The sequence below is a fragment of the Melospiza georgiana genome, chromosome 17 (genome assembly GCF_028018845.1).
Source record: "Melospiza georgiana isolate bMelGeo1 chromosome 17, bMelGeo1.pri, whole genome shotgun sequence".
NCBI classification, from domain to species: Eukaryota; Metazoa; Chordata; class Aves; order Passeriformes; family Passerellidae; genus Melospiza; species Melospiza georgiana.
The window spans coordinates 3572127-3597752 of record NC_080446.1 but is presented as its reverse complement, the minus strand read 5'-3'; the positions used below and the strand labels follow the sequence as shown (position 1 = coordinate 3597752).

General features: G+C 42.2%; 2 protein-coding genes across 3 annotated transcripts in view; one reads left to right on the top strand and one right to left on the bottom strand.

The window, feature by feature from the left end:
• Positions 1-845, bottom strand: part of PHACTR3 (phosphatase and actin regulator 3) — a 100604-nt gene extending 99759 nt beyond the window's left edge. For both annotated transcript variants that reach the window (XM_058036035.1, XM_058036036.1), the window contains exon 1: positions 572-845. In XM_058036035.1, the coding sequence (XP_057892018.1) occupies positions 572-674 (103 nt within the window). In that variant the 5' untranslated portion in view covers positions 675-845. The remainder of the gene's footprint in view (positions 1-571) is intronic.
• The window catches only part of PRELID3B (PRELI domain containing 3B), a 126362-nt gene continuing 101173 nt past the window's right edge, over positions 438-25626 (top strand). Inside the window, exon 1 of the mRNA XM_058036039.1 lies at positions 438-532. The gene's annotated coding sequence lies outside the window, so the exon portion shown is untranslated. The remainder of the gene's footprint in view (positions 533-25626) is intronic.

Below are 25626 nucleotides of genomic sequence, written 5' to 3'. Positions count from 1 at the left end.
CTGACGATCTGAAATTACTGAGTCACCACCAACAGACATTTAGAATTACTCCTCAAAGTGAAGATGAAAACCCCATTTGCCATTGTTAAAAAAAAAAAATTTAATCACAATTTATACACTAACGACTGGGCTGTGTCCCCTCAGCACCACCCTCTGTGCCCACACTTCACAAGGAGATTACGCTTCCCCCTATGAAGTGAAAATTACCTTCTTGTGGGCAGAAAGCGTTTAATTATGACTCTGCTTCCCTTGTCTCCATGGCGATACCATGCAAACAGCCTGCTTTATTAGCGCTCATTTCCCCCTCCCCACAAAGTCATCAATGAGCTCTGCGGGAGGGGGTCGGGCGCTGCCCCGGGAGCCCCGGCCGGGACGCGCCCCCCGCTCGGATCCCGGCACAGCAGCGGGACGCGCTCGCTCGGAGCCCGTGTGCGGCTCAGCGGCTGCAGCATCGGGCACTCACCGCAGGGAATGCGCTCCCGGTCCCTGCCCGCCCGGGGCGGACGGGCTCCCCACAAACCGGATGCTCCCGGTGCGCCCCGAGCGCGGCCGGCGGGAGCGGGGCGGTTACCTGGGCGCTCCCCGGGGCCCGCGGGCTCCGTGAGGATGCTGGGGTCACTCTGCGACCTGCCTCGCGGGAGAAAGCAGCCGGTCCCTTCTTCCGATGCAGCCATGAGGTGGAGGGCGGGAAGCTCAGAGGAGGAGGGAGGAGGAGGCGCTCATGGAGCCGGAGGCGGCCGGGGGACAATGGGGACGGGGGTGCGGCGGCGGCGGGAGCGGCGGGGCGTCAGCCGGGCAGGACCAGCCGCGGCAGCAGCATCTTCCCCGGCGCCTGGGCACGGCTGCGGCGCGGCGCTCCGCCGGCTCCGGGCGCTCAGGGGGCAGCTCCGGGCGCCTCAGGGGGGTGGGCCATGCCGCCTGGCGGGGTGGGGAAGAGCCGGGGCGCGGGCCGCGGGCCCGGCCCCCCGCCGCCGCCGCCCCCTCCCGGGACGCCCCCCCGAGCGCCGCTGCCGGAGTCGCCTCAAGCCGCCGCGCTGCTGAGCGCATCCGTTGGAAAACATTGGGATTCTCCCATGGTGCCCCGCGAGCGCCCGCCTGACGTCACGGGGTGGGGTGCGCGCCGCACCTGCACTGCACAAAGGCGGGGGCGCCGCAGGTGCGCGGGGCCGCCCCGCCCCACAGCGCCACGGCCGCGGGAGGGGCTGTGCGGGACCCGCCCGTGTCCCCGCAGCCGCCCCGGGGCTCGTCCCGTCCGTCCGGGAGCTCTGCCCCGCGGGAGGGACCGGCGCGACCCCCCGGCAGTGAGACAGTGTGTGTGCCGGGGGGGAGGGTGTCCCTCGGGGTGTGGGGGTCCCTCGGCGTGTGGGGGTCCCTCGGCAGGACGAGCGAGAGCCGCGCCGCACACCCGGGACCCCGCGCTGCTCGGCCGGAGCTGGGGCCTCGGGGCAGAGGTGGCCCCTTTGGAACCCCGCAGAAACGGAACGCTCCGACTCGGCTGAGCAGCTTGGTTTGGAGATTTGTTTAAAGGGTAAAATTGCTTTTAATGGGGTTTTTTGCTCCTCCCGTGCAGCGCAGGGTGCCGGCAGAGGGGCTGCTGGTCTGTAGCCAGTGATGCAGGTCAGGTCTTCTTGAAGTTTTCACCTGTAAAAAACAAGGATGCTTTCTAATCACTCTCCCAGTGAAGTCCTGTGGAATGCTCGCTCAGCACTTGCTGGGATTGTGGGGTTCTCATCTCGTGTCTGCCTTAAACTCTTCTTTTGTCTCTGCATGGAAGCAGTGCTGAGGAGTACACTCACCTACAAGTAGACTTTTTTCTGACTCAAGAGCAGTGGTTATACATGCAGCTAAGTTCCTGTTGTGACACAGGTGCAAGTTTGCAAAATTTTAGGGATGAGCCTTTATCAGACAATTTCCCATCAATGCAGTCTTTCATTCCCACACACAGAAGCACGGGTTGAGGTTGGAAGGAACCACAGTGGGGTCACCTGGTCCAACCCCCCCTCCCTGCTCAGGCAGGGTCATCCCAGAGCAGAGGGCACAGGATTGTGTCCAGAGGGGTCTGGAATATTTCCAGAGGAAGGGAACTCCACAGCCTCACCTGCACAGCAAAGTTCTGCCTCATGTTCAAGTGGAACTTTCTAAGCTTCAGTTTTTCACCCCTGCCTCTTGTTCTGTTACTTGGCACCACTGAGAAGAGCCTGCCTCTGTTTTCACACTAATATGTGGACAACATTTTGCTACTTTTAAATAATGAAAATTGGGGTTGCCCATTTCTGAAAGCAGAGGCAAACAAAGCAGTTACGTAGGGTTATGTCTTTGTTGTGTTTTGGGGGGATTTAACCCCCATTTATCACACTGAGATGTGTGTTGCAGCTTTTCTTTAAGCAGGAATTTCAAAGTTAAATATGCATACATCTGATTTGGGAGTCACTTTTGGGCTGTGTGTCCCTGAGAGTCAGTTATCCTACTGACCTTTAGGGGAAAGAAAAAAAGTCTGTGGGCATGGATTTAATGGTGGAGTTTGATGAGAAAATTCATCCAAGATTCCATTTGAGGGAGGACCAGGTGTGGCTGTTGGGGTGGCATCTACCCATGGCTGGGAGGAGCTGCTACATCCAACAGGGAATATTGTCCTGAGAACAGAACCCAAAAAGGGGTTTAAAGTAAAATATCAAAGAGCTTCTGAATGAGCACTGCCCCTTCTTGGGGTGTATAAGGTAGATGCTAAGGAAAAAGCAGCATGTGGAGCTTTAATCTAAGCTGTGCCATCGTGCCATGGAATACATTAAGGTGCCAAGTGAGATAATCAGCCAGATCTATTTTTAGTCCTAAAAGAAGAGGAAGTAGCGAGTTCTAAATGGTTTTTCTCTATATAGCTTTTAGGTCATGCTAGAAAATGCTGATGGTTTCTAGTGAATTCTGTGAAAGTCTGTTTGCATTAATCAATAGCTGCCTTCTGAGATGAAGAATGATACTGATTTCATGTTTAAAATCTAGGGTTGAGAAGTTTCATAGCAGATTTAAGCATTATAAGACCGAATATATTAAAATATTTTCAACCCAAGAAAATATCTCCAAGCCATCTTTAGTAGCTGTAGAAGTACACAGGATGAGAGGGATGTATTTTTAACCAGCTCCCATACTGATTGCCTCTATAGAGGACATTTTATAGGATTCCTTTGGATTTAAAATATTGCCTGGTACAAAACAGTCAAACAGGGCTGGAATCTGCCTTGCTGCTTTCACTTAAAGAGCATTTTCTCTCATCCCTGACAAACCAAGCACCATCAGTGTGGGGATAAATCCCTGCTGTGCTTTGTGCCAGCTGATGGAGCTGCCCCTGGACCTTGTTCTTTCCAAAATGAACCATCATCATAGCTGGGAGAGGAGATACCAAAAAAAAATTGTGTTGAATTATTCAAACTTACATTGCTAAATAATGTCTCTGGTGTTAAAAGCAGGATTGTCTGCATGTCCTTTACTTTCAAATGTCAGAGGTGATGATGATGCATCTGTGGCACTTCCTGCTTCCTTGCTTAAAGCAGGCTCTGCATTCCTTCTGGAACAGGGCTTTAGAGGGGCAAAAATCAATGTGAGCAAAGTCTTGTCTTGGTGCTGAAAGACCAGCACCAAACAGGAATGGAGCCTTTCCACAGAGGTAAATAAAGCTGATGGAGGCAGGCACTAACTAATCTATTCCAAGTATATTGAATATACCAAGTATATTCATCCCTCTGAAACTGGGATGAAACTAAACCTGGTTCTACCTGCGGGTACAAAGCACCTGAAAAATTGTCCTCAATTTTCCATTTCCTACTTCATATGATTCTGTAGGTGTCACAAACAAAACTGCTTGCAGGATCAGAATGGCTATTAGTAGAAACATGACTCCCCTTTTGTTTGGTTTATTTCTCACTATAGGCGTCTTGTGGTAAACAAGTTTTCAGCATTTTCCCAGAGTTCAGTGATCTGATCTGTTTAGTTATCTCTCAGAGGATTTCTAGCCTTTTATATTTATGATGAAAAGTTATGATGAAATTTGTTTAGCTTAATAGCAAATATCTCTGCAATTGGCATCCATTCGGTTGCAGGAAAATACTTCTTGAAATGAAATATCCAGAGAAGAAACACAGAAAGGAAAATATTTTTTTTATCATTTTATTTATTTTGATGCATAGTCCAAATCAATGCATGTCCATTTGATAGGACTTTCCTTGATTTTTTTTTTTAATTAGTTTGTTTTCTCTCTGACAGAGAGCTGAATGCCTGTTGTATGAGCTGGTTATATAAAGAGAAATCCGAACTTGTGTTAGAAAGGAATGATTCTCTGGGGAGAAAGAAAAGAAGTGAGTCATGTCAGTGCTGTTTTTCTCGAATCAGCAGAATATTAAACAACCTCATTTTCCTTAATCTGAAGCCTACATGTGATCTCAGAGCACCACTGATGTGGGGGGGTTGTGTTGTTATTTAGAAAAATGAATTCAGGGTATGTTTGGATTGACAGAATCAGCTTCCATGGTCAAATTGTTCTGATGACCAAGGCACAAACAGCCTTGCTAGGAGCACTTTTCTTAGATGCAGCAACAGAAAGCATTTGTTCTGCTGCTTGTGAGTCTTAACCTAGTTTTTAAGATTTTTATGCCAGCTTGTTGTGGCTCAGCGTGCTCACCATAACTGAGATGAGCATTCCCAAGCTCCAAAAGCTCTTGTCTCTATTTACTTTGTTGGGGGTTCTTTCCCCTCAGATGCTTTCTTTGTAAAGAGGACACAGCCTATTTTGAGCCTTTGTTTGTCAAGACCATAAATGCATGTCACCAAGAAGAGATAAAATATCAGCCAGCAGTCACAACTTTGTAAGTACAAAGGCTTGAAGCACATCTTCTCCAAAGCACTACTACAGAAGGCAAATAAAAAATGAATAAGCATCAAGGGCTTGTTTATAGAGGGCCTCGTGTGCACATTGAGAATCTCTGATACTCAGGAGCTGTTCTGGCAATGGCCCATCTGATTTTCATGTTTGCTTTCCTTCCCAGCTCCAGTGCTCACTCCCATTTTACAGGTGAAGGAACAGGAAAAAGAGGCTGGGAAAAATGTAAAGGAGGACCCTGAGCTCAACTCCCTGCCCTGACACCCAGCTCTGCTCACATCCTTCTATGCTGGGATGATGGGAAGGGGAACCTCTACTCTTATTTCAAATTATGCAGCTTATGGAGCTGCAGGATGTGGTCACTGAGCTGTCATTGTGCAGGAGGAGCAGGGAAAAGGCTCTGGGGAACTCTGGGGCTCCTGAGGTGCTGCCCAAGCCGGTGAGGTTCCAGCTGGTGTGCCACATAGATGATGTTTGAGGGGATGAATCTCATCATCCTCTCTGCTGTTTTGTACCCTTTAGCCCTCAGGATGTCTGAGGAGAAGGGATGCACATATAAAATCCATTATAGAGCCAAATCTCCTTCCTGGCCACATTTTGGGGAATTAATATTCTTGTATATGGAATATCTTGGTTTTTACAGGCACTGTGTTCTTAAGCAGGCACATGGCTGGGAGTTCCTTATTCTCACTTCCATCCTCAAAGTATTCCACAATCTCAAATACCCAAAACTGCAAAAAACCTGCAGATATTTGGGGCTCTGAAAGCCATTTTTGTTGTAATTGAGACCCTACAAGCTCTTTGAATTAATACAGAAAAACACAATGAACTGTTTCTTGTTACATTTGTAACATCAATCCTGCAGGTTCTAAAATTCAGGACAGTAGAAATAGCTCCAAGAAACTGGTGTTGCTGTAAATATAAAAGAATACAGCCTAAGATCCCAGACTTTTAAAATAACTATTTGGAGCACTGAAATTCCATTTGGAAACAAAATACCTTGGAAAAAGAAGAACCTCTGATTTGCTTGTGCTTTGCAAGTCTTTGTATTTTAGAAGCAGTGCAGCTCATTTTTGCCTCAGAGATAAGTCTGGATATCTTGTAGCCTGATCAGAGATGTCATTTCTTCTTATTATGTATTGCATTCAGACAGTACATTCTGATTCAGATCTCATCTTGTTGCCAAATCTGGAATAATTTTGACGTATACATTTTTCAAATTAATTCCAACAGTGAAGATCATTCAGTTGTCAGCAGAAGTGGAAAGGAAAAAGTGGTGCTCTGTGCTAATTAGATGAGAGCTGACGAGTCTTTGATGTAGAGTGCAGGACAAAATCCTGATTCCACTCATGTTAGTACTTTTCAACATTTATTTCAATGGCATTTTGTTTTTGTCATTTCATTTCTTGTGTAACGCAGGACTTCTGCTGGTGTTTCACACTCAGACCACAATACACAAGAAATGCAGCTGTTGGAGAGTTGAAATACTTCAGGGGCCAGTGAGACATGAAACAAGTGGCAGAGCTTCCTTCGGTAGGTCACACTTTGCAGTTCTTTGGGACCTGAAATCCAGTGATGACCACAATAATCGGGATTTATGAGCGTCTCTCAGAAGATACAACCTCAGCTGGGCTTCAATTATGGAAGGAAATATAGGAAGTCTAGAGCTGATCAGCAGCTGAAGGCAAGAGAATGAAAGCTCAAATTGGTTGGAACTCCCAGAGAGCAAGGTGCAGGACAGCAGAGCAGTTTCTGTTCTGAGACTGAAGCTGAGCATTGCCTGAGAGCCCAGCAGTCACAGCCAGCCCTTCCAGGTCTCACTCTCAGGGAGCTGCAGTGTGAGAACTGACTCAAAGCTCAAGGTCTGAGCTTTCCCAGGCAGAAATGCTGTGGTGGCTTTATGCTACACCTTCATTCCTCTCTGAGTGCTGCTGTGGGCTGGGTTTATGCCTGCCTGGGATAGACTCATCTTTGGGCTACTTCCATCTATTCAATGTCCTGCTCACCAGCTCAAGACTTGGGAGGGGAAGCAGAACAGCTAGCGGTAAATTTTTGGAATTTCTAGTTTCATTTTAAGTAAAACTAGGACTTCATATGTTCCTACACAGTGGAGTTACTGCTTCCTCAGAGCTGAAGGGTTCAGGCAGTAGTTTGCATCCTCATTTAGGCAGAATGTGGATGTGCAGCAAGATCACTGCTGGGGAGGTTGTGCTTTGCTCTTTTGCAGATGCAGTGAGTCATCTGAGAAACCATTCCTCAGCAAAACCCAGCTAACTCGGGTTACTTTTTAAATATGGGGTTTTTTGACAGCTGTGGATGTTGCTGTGGCAGCAGGAGATGTGGAACATCCCCTCCCCTCGGGGCTGCAGCTCTGTGTGCTCTTTTAATGCCATCTTGCTGTGAGCTGGGGAAGGCCAGGCTGCCTAGCAGCTCCAGCACAGCTCCCCGCATGGACAGATGCAGTGGTGGTTTTTCTAGGATCAGCCCTAACAGCCTGTGAAGTTGGCCCAGGACAGAATTAGGTGGATCTTCTATTCCATGATTTCAAGGCTGGAGATGGATGCTGTCATAACTAAGGTCAGAACAATGGAATTGTGGAATTTTCTGTGCTGTTCTCTCTTTGCCAGCCTTGCTTCCAACCAGCCTAGACTGTAATGAGAGGAACACCTCCAGAGTCTGCAGCTGGGATCTCAAGTGTTTTGGAAATAAATCCTTTAACATCTTTATCCAACCAGTAAACTTCAGACTTTGCCTGATAAATTCTTCCAGTCACGTCAAAAATTAGGTGGTTCCCAAAGAGTCCCTTTGTTTTCATTTGTCCCTGAAATGTGCCTCTTGTTATACTAATGTATCCTTTTAGGTCTAGACACAAAAGAATGCTTTGCAAAGAAATTCCTAACATCAGTTTAATATAATCTGTGAACCACACAGATAATTTAAACCTCTCTCTCCTACAAATAATTCTGCAAGACCAAGCCCTTCAAGTTTTAAGGTTCAGTTGCAGAACTAGATTTTCTTATATTATTATTATTAATATGTAGTCTAAAAATGTTTTATTCTAACCTGATGTGAAATACAGAGATGGGAAAACAAATTTTTTCTAAGTATGCAATTCCTTGTGTACATGAATGACTGCTTAGCTTGTCATTTGTCAGCCTGTGTATGGAGATGGAAGTTCATGCAGCTGATGGTATGACCTGTGGTATTTATAATTAGGTAATTATACCCTTGCTTAATGAACTAGTAAACAGGGATTTTTTTGCTGATGTTGCTTTTTCCCTTTTCCTAGAAAGTGGAAATAAATCCAATTAGATCAGTCAAGGAAGATGCCAGTAGGTTTGCTTTTTCCAAATCATTCAGAAGTCATGAATTATTTTAACATTTAGGCTTCTCTCTCCCTTGGCTTTGTGGCTGTTGCAAAAATTCTGTTTATTAATGCACTACAAACCAAAGGTGTCAAAACCAATCTGTGTCTCCATTTGTAAGGGTGTTGTGTGTGAGCAGCTGAAGGTGCAGTGTGTGCTTGTGAAATTCTCGTTTCATGGGCTCTGACCGGATTTCCTGGGTAGAAGTTCAGCTGACACCACAGGAATGTCACAGCCTGTGCATTCTACCCAGGGCAAGTGTCATCTGCATGCTGTTTACAGAGATATTTCCAGCTCTGAAGATTGCAGTTACTGTGACCAGGTTTGGATCCTTTTTCTATTCTTCTTGTGTTTTAACCTGCATTTTCCTATCCAGGGCAATGAGGAGCTCTGCTTAAGACCATAGGGAGCTCTATTTAATTATAATTGGCAGCCTGCAATCCTTTGTGCTGTCAAGGAAATCCTGGAGCTAATGGATGATACTGCAAACCCTTGGTAGTGGTTTTACACTCAGCAATTTGTTCTTTATTTAGCTGAATAAATGTCTGGTGGAGCTGAGAGAATCCACTGAGGAAATGCTGTTGGACAGGAAATTCTTGGTGTGCCAACCCTAGGAATTAATTTATTATCTGAAAGGGTAATTTTGACATCTAGGCTTTATTTAGGCATCTGAAGTAATAAATATCAAGGTAGAATAAATATCAATGTATAATATTTTAGTAATAAGACAATTTCCAAGAGCAGTGCAACCTGACAATGGTTATGAAATGTGTCACTAACTGTGGGCAGAGGAGAATTGTCTCTGCTCAGATGGTTTTATACAGGACTGATGGCTCAGGATTGGTTTATGAATTATGTTTTAAGCACAGTGAGAGAGTTTCAATAGCCCAAATAGACACCCATTTTGCAACGTGGCTGTCTCCACTGCAAAGTCCTGATCAAGCAGAAAGGAAATGATTTTCCCTTCACCATTTGTAGGCTCAGGAAGAAATCTGGCACAGCTGGAGTTTGTGAGAGTCAAAAGGTGCCACATTTTGATACCAACTTGTGAGACACCTCATATACTTCATCATCATCATCATCATCAAATGTGTTAAAGTTGTTCTCTGTAATTTCAGGCACATCAATATTTGCAGTTCTGTTGGGGAATTGAGTCCTGCAGAGGAACAAGCCCGGGCAGGGCAGAGCACTGATGCAAACAAACACTGATTGCTCTCTCCCTGGGCAGTCGTGGCTGACTACAGGGGCAATTGAGTATTTTGGTAATTCTCTGTATTTTTAAACTTGGCAGTGCAGCCTGCCGAGGATTTTAATTGCAGCCACTAGAGAGCACTAGGGGATTGTCTCTTTCCAAAGCAGGGTGTGGTGAGCTACAGTGTGAAAGGCTTTTTTCCCATTTCTGAAGAGTCCTATTGTGTTCTGTACAAAATAGAGGCTATTAAACCAAGATTTTAGCATCTCTGGCATTTTGCTTTACATAATTATTATTCATGGTGGCTTTTTTCATCAACATGTAATTGTCCCTCAGTGGGGTTTCACTGAGTCCCCTGCAATATTTAATGTACAGGCTATTTTTACTGTAAGGCTGAATGATGATGCTTTGCTGCCTGCTGCACAGATAACCTTGGGAGAATCTAGTTCTGCTTTAGCTTATCCTTAGAAAAAACTTCTGCCTCAAATCATTCTCAAATCAGCAAATAAAAAATGGAGTGTATCTATGTAAAATACATAAACTCAGATAAATAGTGATTTACAGGGAAAATGCTGTGTGAATTAACCTGTTAATCTAATACTGATCCAAGTATTTGATGTTTCCTTATCTGACTGGCAGTGCATTTTTTTAGATCTCATGGCCTATCTCTCATATTCCCCCAGAAAAAAAATTGCGTTATTATATTTTCTTGAGATTTTTTTCTCTTTTCATACGTCCTTCTGAAATCAGCTGGACCTTTAATGTTTGCTTTGCCCTTTTAAAGCTCCTGTGTGCTTTTTGGGAGGATTTTCTCATTGAAATCTCATTGGTATCTTTCAGCTTATTTTATGAGCAGAAGGTTGTAGCTTAAAACTTGGCAGTGCTTGTGAAGAAAACACATTCTCAGAAGATAAAGAGGAGCCCAGAATTCCAAAGTTTTCCTCCCCAGGTCTGCAGCTCTGCTTCCAGTGAGTGGTGAGTGCAGCCGTGGTCAGCAAAGGAATTGTCCCAGAATGGTGTTTCCTTCCTTCCTGCAGAAACTGGTGCTGAGGGGCAGAGCCACTTGTTCTACTAAAGTGAAATTTTTCTGTCAGCATTATCGAGTCAGAGCAGCTGGAGAGGAATAAACTGGATTCTGGTGAGATTAAATATTGGGCCAGCTGTGTAAATGGAATATGTGGTGATGTGAGAGACCCCTCTCATAATAATGGCATTCATCACATCATCCTAAATAGACCAGACCTAGGAAAAAACCTCCTTTGAGCTGCAGATCCCAAAATTAGTTTGCCAATCTGTTTATGTCAGTGTTAAACTTGAAATCCTAATTAGCAGGATTGGTTTGAAGTACTTGATGACAAAACCCACGTTGCTTCTCTGACAGTTGAACCAAACTGCCTAAAAAATAACTCACAGGTGTCCCTGTACATTTGTTGGGTTTGTTTGGGGCTTTTTTTGTAGTTCTTCTTCACAAATAATGAAGAAACTTCATAAGAGAGACTCCAATTCCATTCACCTTTCCATACGAGAGTGCTCAGCTGGGAAGTGATTTGACCATATGGAAAGTTGCTGGTTTTAATACAAGTGATGAAATGTAAAAGTTACTCAAAAAAATTGTTTAAGCAACTTAGAATAAACAACATTCAAGATATGGTGTTTTTAAAAATTCTGTCTATGAGCTTTTTAGGAATATTTGGGGTTTTTAGGTGTTTTCCTGGACACCCTGGACCAAGATTCTTCCTAGTAATCTCTAGATTGTGACCTCTGTTACAATTTACTGTACTGAGAAGTTTTCAAAGAATTTCCTATCACTTTCTGGGAATTAATTGATCTAAATAATTTCTAGTTTTCCTGGGCTTTGCAAGTATTCCGGAATGTGCGATCTTTCCAGGAGTTTCTGGACCTACAACATTTCTTGGCCTTTTCTCACTTTTTATAGGGATTCCTGGGTCTGGAACCTGAAGTAGTTCCTGTGCTGTTCAAGGAATTTCCCATCCTAGATTTAGACCCTTCATAAGAATTTTCCCAGGTTTTCCAGGAAATCTCGGATCTAAACTCTTTCCAGGAATTGCCTCCAAAAGTCCTTACAGGAACTGCAGTAGCTCCTCACCTCCCATATGCCCTGATTTTGTTTCAAGGCCTGGAAATAGCTGTTCCCATTTTTTGCTGTCAGAGATAAGCATCAGTCTGTGCAGAGCTGAGGAGCTGGAGGCACCCTGCAAAGAAACTGCTTGAATTCCTCTTTTAAAATCAATTACCACAAAAGGGATTTTTTCTTTTTCTCTGAAAACACACTCCTGAACCCACTGCCCCCAGGAGTGATGATAAATCAGCTCTGAGTGCAGCCTGCATTCTCTCCCCTCTCTGATTCCCCTGTCCCTCTCACAAAGTCAGAAATCCCTCAGAGGGACCTTGTTAGTTAATCCATGAACTCCTCATAGCACCATCCATGCAAAGGCATGTCATAAAATGTTTACTCTTCTCCTTCTGCCAAATGCTCCCAGCCAAAGCCTTAATTGGACTTGAAAAATATGCTTATATATTTTCCTTTAGGGCACTGGAGTTTTAAACTGCTGTCTGGCTGTTGTCCTCAGTCCTGAGGTAACTTTCATGGTCTAGGTGAAAGTAAATCCAATCTTCCCAGAATGGTCTGTGGAATGGTTTGCAAAGGTGTTTTTCTTTTTCTGAGGTGTTTTTCTTTTTCTGAGAAACACAGGAGGGACAGTGTGGTGGTGTGTGATCCAGGCACTCTGATCTGTCAGAGCTACCTGAAAAATTTTGCTGACTTTCTTCTAGCAGAAAAAAAGAAAAAGGAAAAAAAGGAGAATTCAAAAATATGTAAGGGCTTCCTTGCAGGTCTCTTCCTAAGCAAGGATTGATCTCCAGCTACACATGTTCAGCACCAGGAGTTGCAGTCCCTTATGAGCCCAGTAAAAAAGCGTTGAGCTGCTCTAAAGTGTCACTTTAAATTATATTTGTTACACCCGACACTATAAGGAAAGAGTAGTACAGATAATCCTATGTCCCAAAAGAGATAGGATCTGGGCGTTGAATTTTTGTGGATTCAGAAACACAATGAAAGTTGTAGTTTCTCCATTCCCTTCCTTCCTTTTCACATCTCTTTGTGTTACATCAGTTTAGGAAAATGAGCCAAAGCACCCATTTCTGTACCATCACTGAAATTAGGCAGGTGTGGAACCATTTGTTATTTTGTCACTCTTGGAATAGAGCTGTACTTTGGAAGTGGCAGCAGAGAGAGCAGTCAACATGAGCCAGTTGTTAAAGCTTCATCCTGTTGTGAGTTCAGTGTAAGACTTCCCATTTTTCAGTCCTAATGTTGTGTTGAACTTCCCTTGCTTTCCACTAAGCGTGAATCATTCTCCTTGATTAATCCTGATAATAAAATTACATACTGGAAACCCTGTAGGATAAGAAATAATTACTGAGGCACTGTAGGAATGAGGGAGTCAGCTGCCTTTGTGGAGTACCCTTTAGAAACTCTAAAATGCCTCTTTCATAATCATTGCACAACATGAGTTGCCAAAAAGCAGCATTTGAGAAGAGCTTGAACTGCAAAACTGGCGTGACAAGTTAGAGAAACCACTTTTTTGTACCTCCTGGTGTAATGTTACACTGAATGGCTGCTGTGTCAAGAGAATTACTACAATCAGAAATGAAGAATTTAAAATTAAGAAGTAAATGCCACTGACATTATAATGCCTGTAGATGATGTTACTCAAAGTAGCTGGCTTTCATCAAAACTGGAGTTAATTTAGTCAAATTGCCAACACGTTTCTTTTCACTGCTTCTTTCAAACCAGCTCTAATTATAACCTTAAAATAGCATCTTTACTGGCAGAAAAAAAAAAGCCTCAAGACATAGGTCAGCAATCTGTTTCCCTTAGCTCAGATATCTTATTTAAATTTTTTGTATTTATTTTTCCCCAAGAAAAGCACATGTTAGCTGAAGTAGATTTTTCAAATGGGTGCTTTTTAAGTTGGAGCTTTTTGCAACTTCTGTGGATAGGTTAAGATATGAAGGTTACAGTACATTAAAAAACAGTTCTTTTTTTTTCCCTGTTTTTTCACCTAATTTTTTCATTTACTTGTTGCAATCAGGCAATATCTACCAGCAAACTGGCAATTAAGTTTTTAGAACTCTCTTTCTTGCTTTACATGAGCTGTTTGGACATGTCCTGAAATAAACAACTGAAACTAAAAGGCCAAGTAAAACCTCTACAGAAAGATATCTGCCCATATATATTATAAAGGATGGAAATATTAAAACTGGATAGTCTTCTCCTCTTTTTGATGTGGAATTTTTAACCAAACACTAATAGTGCTGGGAATTCCATATTGCAGCTGAGGGGAGCTGATCAGACCAGCTGTTACCCTCAGCTCTGTGTATCTGCTGCAGCATCACTTTCCTTGCAAGTATTGAATTTTTCATCTTCAAAGCTGACACAGATGGTTTCCATAATGCACTTGGGAAAATGCTCTTTGGGACAGAGATATTTTACACTTAGGAATGACCAGCATCTGCATTTACTTTTCCTAGTACCTGGACCAAGGGCTTTGCTGTGAGTTGCACTTTTGTTCTCTCTCAGGTATGAGGTGCCTGAACACCAAAGGAATGAAAATATGTTTTCAACAGGATAAAACTGTCAGCCAGCTCAGATTTCATGTTACACCTGAGCACTGATTGCTTGGCCTAATATATCTTAGCCTGCTGGGTCTACACAACTTTCTCCCTGCCTTTTCCAGGGCAAAAAAAAAAGAGGTTATGTTCCTGAGGAGCCCAGTGGCAGAGCCTGAACTCTGTTCTGAACTGATCTTAATTGGTTATTTTCGGTAAAAGGGAGAAGCTGCCATACAGGAAATCAGCGGAAACTTCTAAGGCGTTTCTACAAGCATAAATCTTCCTTGATTGCCTGGCTTGGTTTTAAAGACATGTAAATTTTCAGCTTACCCAGGGATCTCACAGAAAACCTAGTTCCTGAAGTTTCTTTTTTCCCTCAGTTTTTTCATCCACATCCTATGTACAGAGTAGATTTATTGGTATTTTTCAAGAGTATCGTGGACAAACAGTGGCTTTTTTGTTTGTGCTCATTCTAGTGGAGCAGCAAGAAAACAATTTCACTTGTCAGGCAAAAGTGAATTTTGCAATCCAAAGCCTGAAGGCACAACTAATTACCCTGGGAGGTGGAGCTTGCTGGGGCAACCTGAGAAAATTGGGGTGCTGAAAGAAATTGGGGGGAAAAAAGAGGTTGGTTCTCCTTTTTTCCTCCTCCTGGCCCAGTAGGCTTGGAGCCCTTCCTCAGTGACCAAGGTTGCCCTCCAGGTTCTGCAGGAATCTGGTCCAGGGGAGGTGGGACAGTTCCTTCCAGGGCCTGTTTGGTGTCAGGCAGGAGATTTTGCTGCTTTACTAAGAGCCCTTCCTGGTAAGGGGGTTGTGCACATGTAAATGGTGAGGAGCTGGCAAACCTGGGGCAGAAAACCAAGCTGGCAGGGAGAGGTTTCGTTTAAGACTGCCATAGAATGGCTGCTCCTAATTCTTGAGGCAGGGAAAGGGAGAACAAGCAGTTTCCTTATCATGATCTCACTGCGCTGATTCCACACCAAGCTAGAAACTGTTGTCACAGTATGAAGGGTTTGGGGTGATCCCTGTGAAAATAGAAGTAGGAATGCCACAGTTCTATCTAAACACTTCACCAAATGCTAGAAGTTCTGAAATCATAAATTTAAGGCAGGGTTCAGATTCTTTGCCACTGATTTTCAATGAGGATCCATCCCAGGGCTCGTTAGCCCCCTGTGAGTGGGACCAGCTGTGCTTCTCCTGTGATCAGCTCAGTGATTTGGTTCCAGAAGCACCTGGGGCCAGCAATTAAACCTGGTGCTGGTGTAAAACACAGGAGGAGCAGACAGAGAGAGTGTCCTGCAAAACCAGGGAAGCTTGGAAACACCTTGGGAGAGAGCTCTGAAAGATTTAATGACCAACCCAAAAGCAGCACCTGCCTGAGCAGCAGAGATGGCTCTGCTGGCCCAGGTTTGCCTGTGCCTGCCATGGAGCATTTCCCTGCAGCCCAGCCCCAGGGGGAGTTGATGTGAGGCCCAGCTAAGCTCCACACAAAGCTTGGAAATGATTCTGAGGTATGGTTATTTTTTTAATATGTTTTCACTTCATTGTGGTTGGTGTTTTTGCACTTGCCTTTTGATTCTCTGCATGATTAAGCACCCAAATTCTTGCTGTCTTTGTGGGTTGTTTGTTCCATTTCAAGTTTATTTTGTTTGGGTTTGGTTTCCATTTGTACCAAATGAAAATTAATAATTATTATGCTTGTAAATAACTGGGACAAGATCTAAAACCAAAAAAGGAGAGTTTTTCCTTCTGCTTCCATGTGTCCAGCTCCTTTAGGAAATTTTAGTCTCTATTGTAAATTCTCAGTGCTTTTTTGTCATTTGGAAGCTCTAACTTTGTAAGGTTGACTGCCCAGAAATAACCTGCCTGTGCAGAAGCTGAGTTTGGAGAGAGAATCAATTTTTTCCAGTTACTGTTAAAAGGTGTATCTTTGCCAAAGAAATTGTGGTAATTTCTCTTAAAGATACAAGAAAAATGGGGTATTTTGTTGTTTTGTTTTTTTTTTTTCATTTAATCCAGCCTTATATTCATTCCTGTCAACATTACCAAGTCTTCATTGCTATGACTGAGACAGCAGCAGAAATTATCCCTAAATTTGTTTGTCTTTTGAGGGCAACTAATAATTAAATCTCCTGCAGTCTGTACTGTTTATAGGCCGTGGAAGTAATTACTAAGTTTGAAAAAATACACTAATTTGGAAAATGTTTGAAAATGTCTCAAATATAATGGAGTCACAAGGGGTTATTGGTCTAGACAACATAACCATGGCATTTCATTTAGCTCCACAAACTGTTTAGATTAGTGTCTGAGGAGGGCTTCTGTTCATCACTTTTTAATTTGATTTTACTCTACAGCAAAACTGGCATTTTAGCTTGTTTTTTAAATTGTCAAGGTTATGAACTTGGTTACCACCCTTAGCTTAGATGGGAATTTTGCAGAAGTAATGTTTATCAAAGTTCTTCCCTCTCTTGGTGTCCAGAATTATTTTATATAAGTGGAATTTCTCCTTCTCTGTATTTTTTCTTTAAGTTGTATTTTCTGGCTTGTTCCATGAGATTCCCTTACCCAGCTGGTAAGGTCTAGCTCCTCACAGTTCTCATCTGCCTCTATATGTTCTTCTTAAAACAATAAAATTCTCACTCTGCAAAACTTTCTATTTGAAGTGGGATGGCAACATTCCTTTTTAATGTCTGCTCTCTGTGTTCCAACATGGCTTGCCTCTGGCTGGAGTTCTTGCATGTCTCCAAGGATATTACTAATCCACTTTGGAAAAGAATGGAAAATCTGTTTTACAAAGGTTTTAAATCTTTTAAAGTGCTTTTGTTTCAAAATGAGTCCACTCCTTCCAAATTTGAATTCTTTTCTTGAAAGAAAATATTTTTGGTTTTCACTCTTATAGGAAAAAAAAATACAGAATAAAATCCATATCAAGGTTAATGGTGATGTTCTTAATTATTTTTGGATGAAACAAGATTTTTTTAATATAGTACTGGAATTAGTGGTAAGATTATGTTTTCCCCACTTGGAAAATTGAGATAAGTCAGTAACATTTTGTCTATTACTTTAAATTTAGGAAAAGTATAGGAATTACTGAAGAATTATTCCAAGTGGCTTATTTAACCTTGGTTTCATTACCCAACCCTTTTTGTCATTTATTATCCTGTTATATACTTGCAATGTTATTCTCCTTCATTCCAGCTCACTCTAAGCCACTTCACTGCATCTTTTTTTCAAGCACAACATTTTCATGTGTGCTCCAGTGCAACTAAATTTTTTAGCTTTTTCTTCTTGGTTGACAAACACTCTTCCTTTTTTCCCCCCTATTTTTTCTGGCCATGAAAGCCATATAGATTGAATCTTCACCCTCAAGGAAAATATTCCAGATACTTCCTCCCAGGTATACCTGTTAGTGGCTCATCTGCTTTATCTTAGAAATAAATGCCTTGGAGGAGAAAAAAATGCATCAAAATAATTCTTGAATTGTGACACTGCAGTGATCTGTACTGGCTAATGATCCATCCTCAAATGTGTGGTGTGAATCTGCTCTTTCCCTTTCAGTCTTGGAACATTAAACTTGCTTCATTTTGAGGCAATTGCTGTATAGAATTTTTATTCAAATGCATATATGTATGAGTGCACTGACAAGCGCTTCTTTTTCACAGTATTTGCAGTTACATTTTTCAAAATAATATTCTCTTTTTACTTTTAGGTAGGGATGGAGAGGTCTTTATTTGCAGTAACTTTCATTGTGTGGTCTAATTACTTTTTGAGATTATTTCCATGAATCCTGAGGTTCAGGTTTCTGCAGGCTCACCCAGGAGGCTCCATTTGTGCTTTCCTACTCCTCCCACCAAACAGGGGAGCCAGGGGAACAGGGCACATTGCATGCTCCACTTCTGGGATTTCCTTCCCTCTGGTCTGTAGAGGAAGAAAATCAGTCAGGATTCCCATGATTTGTGTGATGCTGGATCTCCTCTACATGAATGAGATAGAAGTGAAGGCTGAGCTGCTGCAAACACAGCCCTGAAATCCTGGCCCTGCTGGAGCCACTGCCTGAAGTTCACCCTGGTTTCTCTGTGTCCTCAGGGAACACTTTGCATGTTACATGTTCTGCAATGTTCCCTCTTTGTAGCTGAGCCTGGACATGTTGGCTGTCCCTAATTAAAGTAATCTAGGAAATGTAAACAGCTGAGCTTAAAAGTTAGCCTTGAAATGCATGTTGTAGTCACACAACAAATCTCCTGCAATACTGATTTAAATATTTGCCAGGAGTGCTGCTGTCTGAAATCTTTTGAAGGATATATTCTCCTCCTAAGACCACAGACTTTCCTACTTTCTTGTCTATTTTTTATTTTTTAACAAAATGAAAACTATTGCATGTGCCCTTCCATAAAGCAAAAACTCTATCCCTTATCATTTTTCATTTTTCAGCTCTCCAAGGGAGGGCATAAGATAACAATCATTCTGGATAGAATGGACAGAGCATGTAGGGTAAAGGAATTATTGCTTATATAAGAGAAAAATTATTTTTCTCTGTGTGAGACAATAGTTGGAGTTCTGTCCTTTTGCCTTGAGTGGCAGAAGGTGACAGTGAAAGAGAAATATTGTTCAAGTAATAATGGAACTTCCTTTAAGTCAGAGGTAAGAGGGCTATGGGTAACATGCATGTGTTTTCAGGAGAAACACAGAATCTTTTAGACATGTTTAGTGATAAAGGCGAAAAAATCTAAAGTCCTTGGTTTAAAAAAATCATAAAGCCAGTAACAGCATTATTTTTCACTCTTGAATATATTACATGCTACAGTACAGAAAGCAATTAATATTTCATAACAGTGTGAAGTTGTATCATGCAGGTGCCATCAAATGCAATAATTAAACCTCAGCAGAGTGGTTCCAACATGCTGTTACTGGTGTGACCAGTTGGGAGAGATGGGGAGAGAGGCTGGTGGGGAGCCCGAGGCACCGGGGCTAAAAGACCAATGTCAGCAGCACCTTAACGAGCTGAGAAAGGGCTTCGTGCCCAGCGTGCTGCTTCTTGTGCTTTAATCACTGCTCCCTCTGACGAGCAAGCCTGTATAAAGGTGATAAAAACATCACCTGGGAGTAACATACCTGAGGCTCAGTCTGGGAGGTTTTCCCTCCTGTTTTATAAGCTGATGATAAAATCAACTGCATCGCTGAGCTACAGAGGACCAGGACAGACCCTTGTGTGAGAATGTTGGTTTTATAACATGCATTCCTTTCTTTTAGGGAGCATCCAAGAACAGTTATTCAACTCAAAAGATTAAAAAGCCAAGTTTTGTCCTCTCTGGGTTTGTCAGAATCTGTCTTATCTTAAAATCACTGGCAACATTTATCTGTAAGAAGTGAGAATATGTGAATGCTGGGCCATGATTGTGGACTTTGGATTCAGGAGACAGGCAAGTGTAATGTGTGAACACCTGAAGATTCAAATTTATACTGGATATCAGGAACTTACCTTAAGAATTTCTCAACCATCACCCCTAGATATGAAGGACTGAAATGTACTCTTTAAAGATTTACTTGATTTTGTTTTTATTTGGCACAGTCTTTCAGAATGACCTTTTAAATCAAGTCTTACTAATTTGGCTAGAGAGTGGGAAAATAAAAGCAAAGAAACACCCTGAAAACAAAAAAAAATCTAAAAGTTAAGAGGCTGCTGGGTAGAGAATGGTAAACCAAATAAGATTGCTTCTGAATTGGCAAGGGAATTCATATATTATGCCAGGTATCTCCTCTTGTGAGATGAGTTTAGATTTGGAGAGTGGAAGATGAGAGCCTTAGGACAGACTGGAATATGGAGAGCAAGGCAGCTGGGAGTTCTGGAGGGTGCCTGCTCCAGGTGGAAGGTGTTGTCTCTAAAATGCAAGTGAAGCCTCACAGGTGAGGGAGGCAGCAAACATCCGGCAGAGCACAGCTCTCAAAGTGGGCAAAATTAGAGAACAGGCTGAGGGTGACCACTGGGAAATTCCTCTGCAGAGTTTCTGCTCCCATTTGTGAGGAGGTGCCATCATCTGTTTTGTGATATCTGGAGAAAATACTTCCTGCCTGTAAGTAACATTTGGGTTTGGATTTGTAATCTGTGAGTGTACCAGTGCTGTTTCTTTGGAACACACCTGGGCCAGCTGAGTGCTCAGTGGGAGCTGATGTGAAACTGCAGAAACCTTTCTGTGGGAGAGTTGGAAGCAAAGATACTTGTGATACAGCAGGACTGTGATATTCTGAGTAGGTAGTTTGGAAATGTTTAAATCAAAGACTGGGATTTTATTTGAAAAATTTTGTCTAGGTGAAGAAAAAGTTGTACCAGTTCCAGCTCACTTTGACAGATCATTAGTGAAACCTGCCTGGTTGGCTCATAGGGTGCCAAAAATTGCAGATTTTCAGTTTTTGTGGCTTCTCGGCCAGAGCAGTGTAACTATTCCATGATCCTGCTTCTGAAATGGAAATGAGAGAGCAAATAACCCATCCTGAGTGAAGGCCCTGCTGGTGCCCTGCCAGGCATTCCAAGCCTGATAAGTTTGCTTGGCCTGGCACCTTTAGGATGGGGATGTTGGGGTTTTGTGCTCCCTGATAGCACTTGCCCTACCTTTAAGAGGACTTTATGGAATGTCCTTATCTTTGCTGGAGCAGCTGAGGCTGTTGCCAGAATTAGGACTGGCACGTGCAGTTACTTGGAGCCAGAGCAGTTTCTATCTGCTTTTATTCTGGGAGTGGGGGGAAGTTGTTTAAAATATTTAGATTTTAGATTTTTTTTTTTTTGAAACTGTGTTTCTCATGCTGAATTTGTTAGGTTGTTTTATTTTTTTTCCTGAATGTGGGTTTTTGGGTGTCCTGTCTCAAAGAGGGATAATACTGCTCAATTCCTAATTGTGCATCTGAAGTTGATGGGGTTTCCTTAAGTCACCAGACAACCACTGCTGCCTTCAAGTGCTTCTTGTTTATTCAGTAATAATGTAAGGACAAGTGCAAAATATTGCTAAATATATCCCAGTGGTACTTGCCTTTTGTTATGGCAGAACCTGGTGCACTGTGCTAACTGGTACTTCACCAGAACAGTGTGTGCTCTTACCTGTTTCATTAATTATGTTGTTTTCCAGCTGCTGCTTTTGACTTGTTTAAAATATCTGCTCAGTCATCTGCAGCTCTGCTCCTTTTTAGAAAGACAACAAAAGCCTATGAGCTGTTCCTTGGATGGAATTAGTCCTGTTCCATGTGTAGCTGACAGGCTGAGACCTCATGCTGTGATATTTAAATAAACATCTTTGCCTTGCATCAGTTTCTCATAAATCCTATACTTATGTAACTACATGTTTTTCTTGGGAAAATGACATCTTGGTAAGTAATGTTGGCTTAGTTGATTTTTGTGGCACAGTCACAGGACGTAAATATGCAAACAGAGAGTTTTTGGGTTCAGGTCCCATAGAACAGAAATCCAGGAGGGCCAACTTTAAATCATGAAATTGAGCAACTCTCTTCTTTTATGTTGTTGCACACAGCTGAGTTAGAGGTTGTTAATTCAATCACTTCTGGAAAAATCTCAATACAACAATATTTGGGCTTGTGAATTGCTCTACAAATGTAATTATGTAAGCATAATATATTGTGGGGTTTTTCCCCTAGCTCTTATTCTTGGGGCTGGGTTGCTGCCTTTATATTTGGTTCATGCTGTACAATAATATATAATTCAGTATTATATGCAATGGCATTTGTGGTAGTTGTTTTGGATAAAATATAATTTTACAGTAAACTAATTATGGTTCAGTACAGAAATGCTATTAGGAAAAAAAATGCAAGCATCTACTGACCTGTTCAGTCTATCCTCCCTCTTAAGACTATATAACACAGGAGAAATGAAAAGCCAAACTGTCCCCATGCCAGTTGCATTACAAGCTGACAAATATTTAGAAAAGCTTGTTCCTAATATCTAGACTAGGAAATCAGATGGATGTGTGATAGATCTGATAATGAACACAAATTAGAACCCCAAATTGCTGAAGGCAGTTATACAACCTTGGTGGCAAATGAGCGGCAGCATGTTTGGACACAGTGGATTGAAATTGTCTGGAGTCTTTTCCCCCAACACACCTTTCAACCACACAGGCTGACTGGGGCCACTCATCCATTCCCTGTAAATCAAAGGTTTCTGTGTTTTCTGCTGTTATCACTCATGGCAAAAGAACTCTTTTTGATTCTATCTTAATATTGCTTTGCCTGCTAGAGATTTTATTCTTGTTTTTAGAAAGAAGTGAAGGTGGCAAATATCCTGTGTTCTCCCATCTCTTTTGTGAGGTGATTTTGTTTCCATATGCACTGAGAAATGAAATAAGTAACCAGCTTCAAAAAGGAAGTTTATCTATGTTGAATCTTATTCCAGTGTTCTCATTACCATCAATGCAAGCATTTCCCAAAAACCTCATTTTCCTCACTGGTAAAATGCAATTCACTTTCTTCTGGGGAGACAAAGATGAACAATAGAAGTGAATCAGAGAGGGTAGAGATGAGAAATAGGATTCAAAATAATAATGCAAGGGGGAATATGTTACTAGCATTGTCTTGGGTGTAATGGTGTGACTCAGTCATAAAATGCTAGTTGGCTATTGCCATTCCTGTAGAACTGAGGAAAAGATCAAAGAACACCCCCTACATCTACACAGAAAAGCCTGGAGGGGCTGCAGAGTATTGCCAAGGTGAATCCTCTAGGGAGTAATGAAATTGAAATTGCTTTAGCCACGGTTGAAAGGTTAATGTCCTTGTGATGAATGATATGACAGCATTTCAATTGCTCTGCTGACTTCTCAGTGTGGGGTATTTCATTGTCTAAGTTGGCTATCCACATAAGTTGGGTTTTTTTGTTTACTGGTAAATGCAGAACTGTTTGGATCTCTGTTGTCAATGCCTAGGCCTGGCCTTAGTGTCTGTTTATAAAAGCAAGACAAACAACAAAAAGAACCCACAAATTACAAACCTGCATAATGTAAAGCAAGAAAATACTGATGTCTTACCTAAATTGGAAAGGGCAAGGTTTAATTTAATGGGCTATGCACAGTAATAAACTTGCTTTATAAAACTCAGAATTTCTTTGCTAAAGTTGCATTCTGGGATCTGGAAGGCCTTATCAGTCAGTGACCTTCATGTCTCTATCACATCTCCAGTTCTGTGCATTAGACTCCTGCTGCAGAGCTGATTTTCCTTGCTCTGGTGGCATTTGCCCAGTCTGTAGCTCATCATGGAGGGTGAACACGAGCAGTGAATTTCTCCCAGAACTGCAGCATTGCTGCAGCCCAGTGTCTTGCAGCATTTCACTCCATTCCCACAACTGCACTCTTGGCATTACCCAGTCTCTGGCCTTTCATTATCAAATGCTTTTTGCTTCAGTGACCAAACCCCTCCTGTTTTCTTTGCTTACCCACAAAATGTCCCCCCTCTATCCACAGCTCCCTCTCGAATTCCCAAACCAACAGTTAGGCAATAGGCACTCACGGCTCTGTTGCATTCCACACTGCTTTTCATCTCACTGAGCTGCAGATACTGAAGTGATCCCCTTCAGCACCAGTTTCTGGCACCTATTGTCAGTTCTGCAAACCTTTATAAACTAATATTAAAAAAAAATCTCTAGCACTTTATTCATTTGGCTCAGCTTGGCCAGAAAAATCAAAGGTTTTTTGTGATATGTATGAACAGCAGGATTGGGTAACTCTTTGAAAAGCAGCTTCAAGTTTGTTTCATTCTTTTATATTTAAACTTTACAACAGTGGCTGGCAATGAGTTCCTTCTAATGAAGGAAAAGAAGAATGTTATCAGTGTTGTGGTTGTTTTGAGTTAACAATATGATCTATCTTCCTTTGCCTTCCCAATGCTCCATCTTTTAGCTCTGACATTCCCTGCTGTGTTCTCTACTGTTGAGTGTTTATCCCCTTCTCTGCTCACACAGTGGGATCTCCCCACTCTGTTCAGCCTGCCTGGAGGCTTTTGTGAAGTGAGAGGTGGCAGTGGCTTTGTGAAGTGCATCTCAGTGTTCTTTTCAATGCTGTTCCCTTGCTTCCATCTGGGCAGTAAGAAAGCAGTCCCAGGAATAAACTGACACTGACATTTAGTGACTCTCTCAAAGCATGGGACACTTAACCATGTTTATATATCCTGCAGAACAATTATCTGGAAAAGTTTATCTGTGAAGTTGAACTAATTTTCTTTTTTTTAATAGGAGTTTTTGTTTTGTTTCAGTCTTTTGGTTATGACGAATGGTACAGAAAGTTTTCAGTGTTATGTATGTGCTACACCATGGTGCTAAGTTACCATGTTACTGTGGTGTCCCAGAATGGAGAAACATCTGTATTAGCAGTGCTTTCAGCAGTGTTTTTTGGCACAGTAAGCATCCAAATCTCACTGATTTCCTGTGCTACATACCAGCAATAACCCTTTAAGTTCTGATTACCTAACCACAGCTACTTACCTCATGCAGAGAAAACACTTCAGTTTAGGAAGCAAAGTGTAATGAAAATAAACCTGTTGAACTAATGATCTTTGTGTGGCTCAGTCTCAGCAAGTCATTGACCTGATGAATGTAAACATTGGAAATGGACTGATGAGTAACGAGTCTGGCTTTTAGACAAATTAGGAGTTTGTGTGGAAAACAGTGACACATTAGCACATTAATAAAAAAAATCCTCTAAATTTGCTCTCAGAGACTGAATTTAGGTCAGTTTTAATTATGAAGAAATCTAGAACACTGAGGCCTTCTGCTCTTGTGTAGTGCCTTTCTCTATTTATGCATTGTGCCCTTTTGCCCTGAAAACTCACATGGAAGAGTAAAAAAAATAAATGTTCTGCAGGTTTTCTAATAATTGCAATCCGGTTTTTCCATTGTTAGTGGAAAATAAAAGAGGGAGAGTGAATCCACAACACAATCTGCATGCCTGGTGTTTGCAGTAGTTCCCTTGTCCTGGTGGTAAGAAATGAAATATACTCTTCTCTCTATGCCCAGATTATAAATTACTGTTTGCATGTGGCCCAGAATATCAGTGTTTGTCCATCCTGACAGCATCTGTTGTGCTGAAACAATGCTGCCACTTCTTGCCATTCTATGTAGAGCATCCTCCATCCCTAAAATGACAATAAACCAATGCTTTGAAAAAATAGTATCAGTTTTGTAAAGGAAAGGTTAAGAGGTGACCTGTAATTTCTTATTCTTGAAATACACTGTGTTTTGAAAGAATTTTGGTGATTATTTACCTATAAAGAAGTATGCTTGGTCAGTCTAAGGTCACATACAGTGAAGGGCTCTGTGTTTTAATTGGCTCTCATTAGTTGTCTGAAATGTAAAAGCAGCAATGGTACAATTGCGTTTCAAGGATCTCTTGTATATATTTTTTTAATTTAAATCTAATCTCTCTTTAGAAATCACAGAACCCTAAAAACATTTAGTCTGGAAGGGATTTGTGGAGGTTATCCAGGCCTTGATCTTCCTGCTCAAAGCAGGGCCCTCTTGTAAGTTAAATCAGGTTACTCGGGACCGTGTCCAGTCATGATTCGCACATCTCTGAGGATGG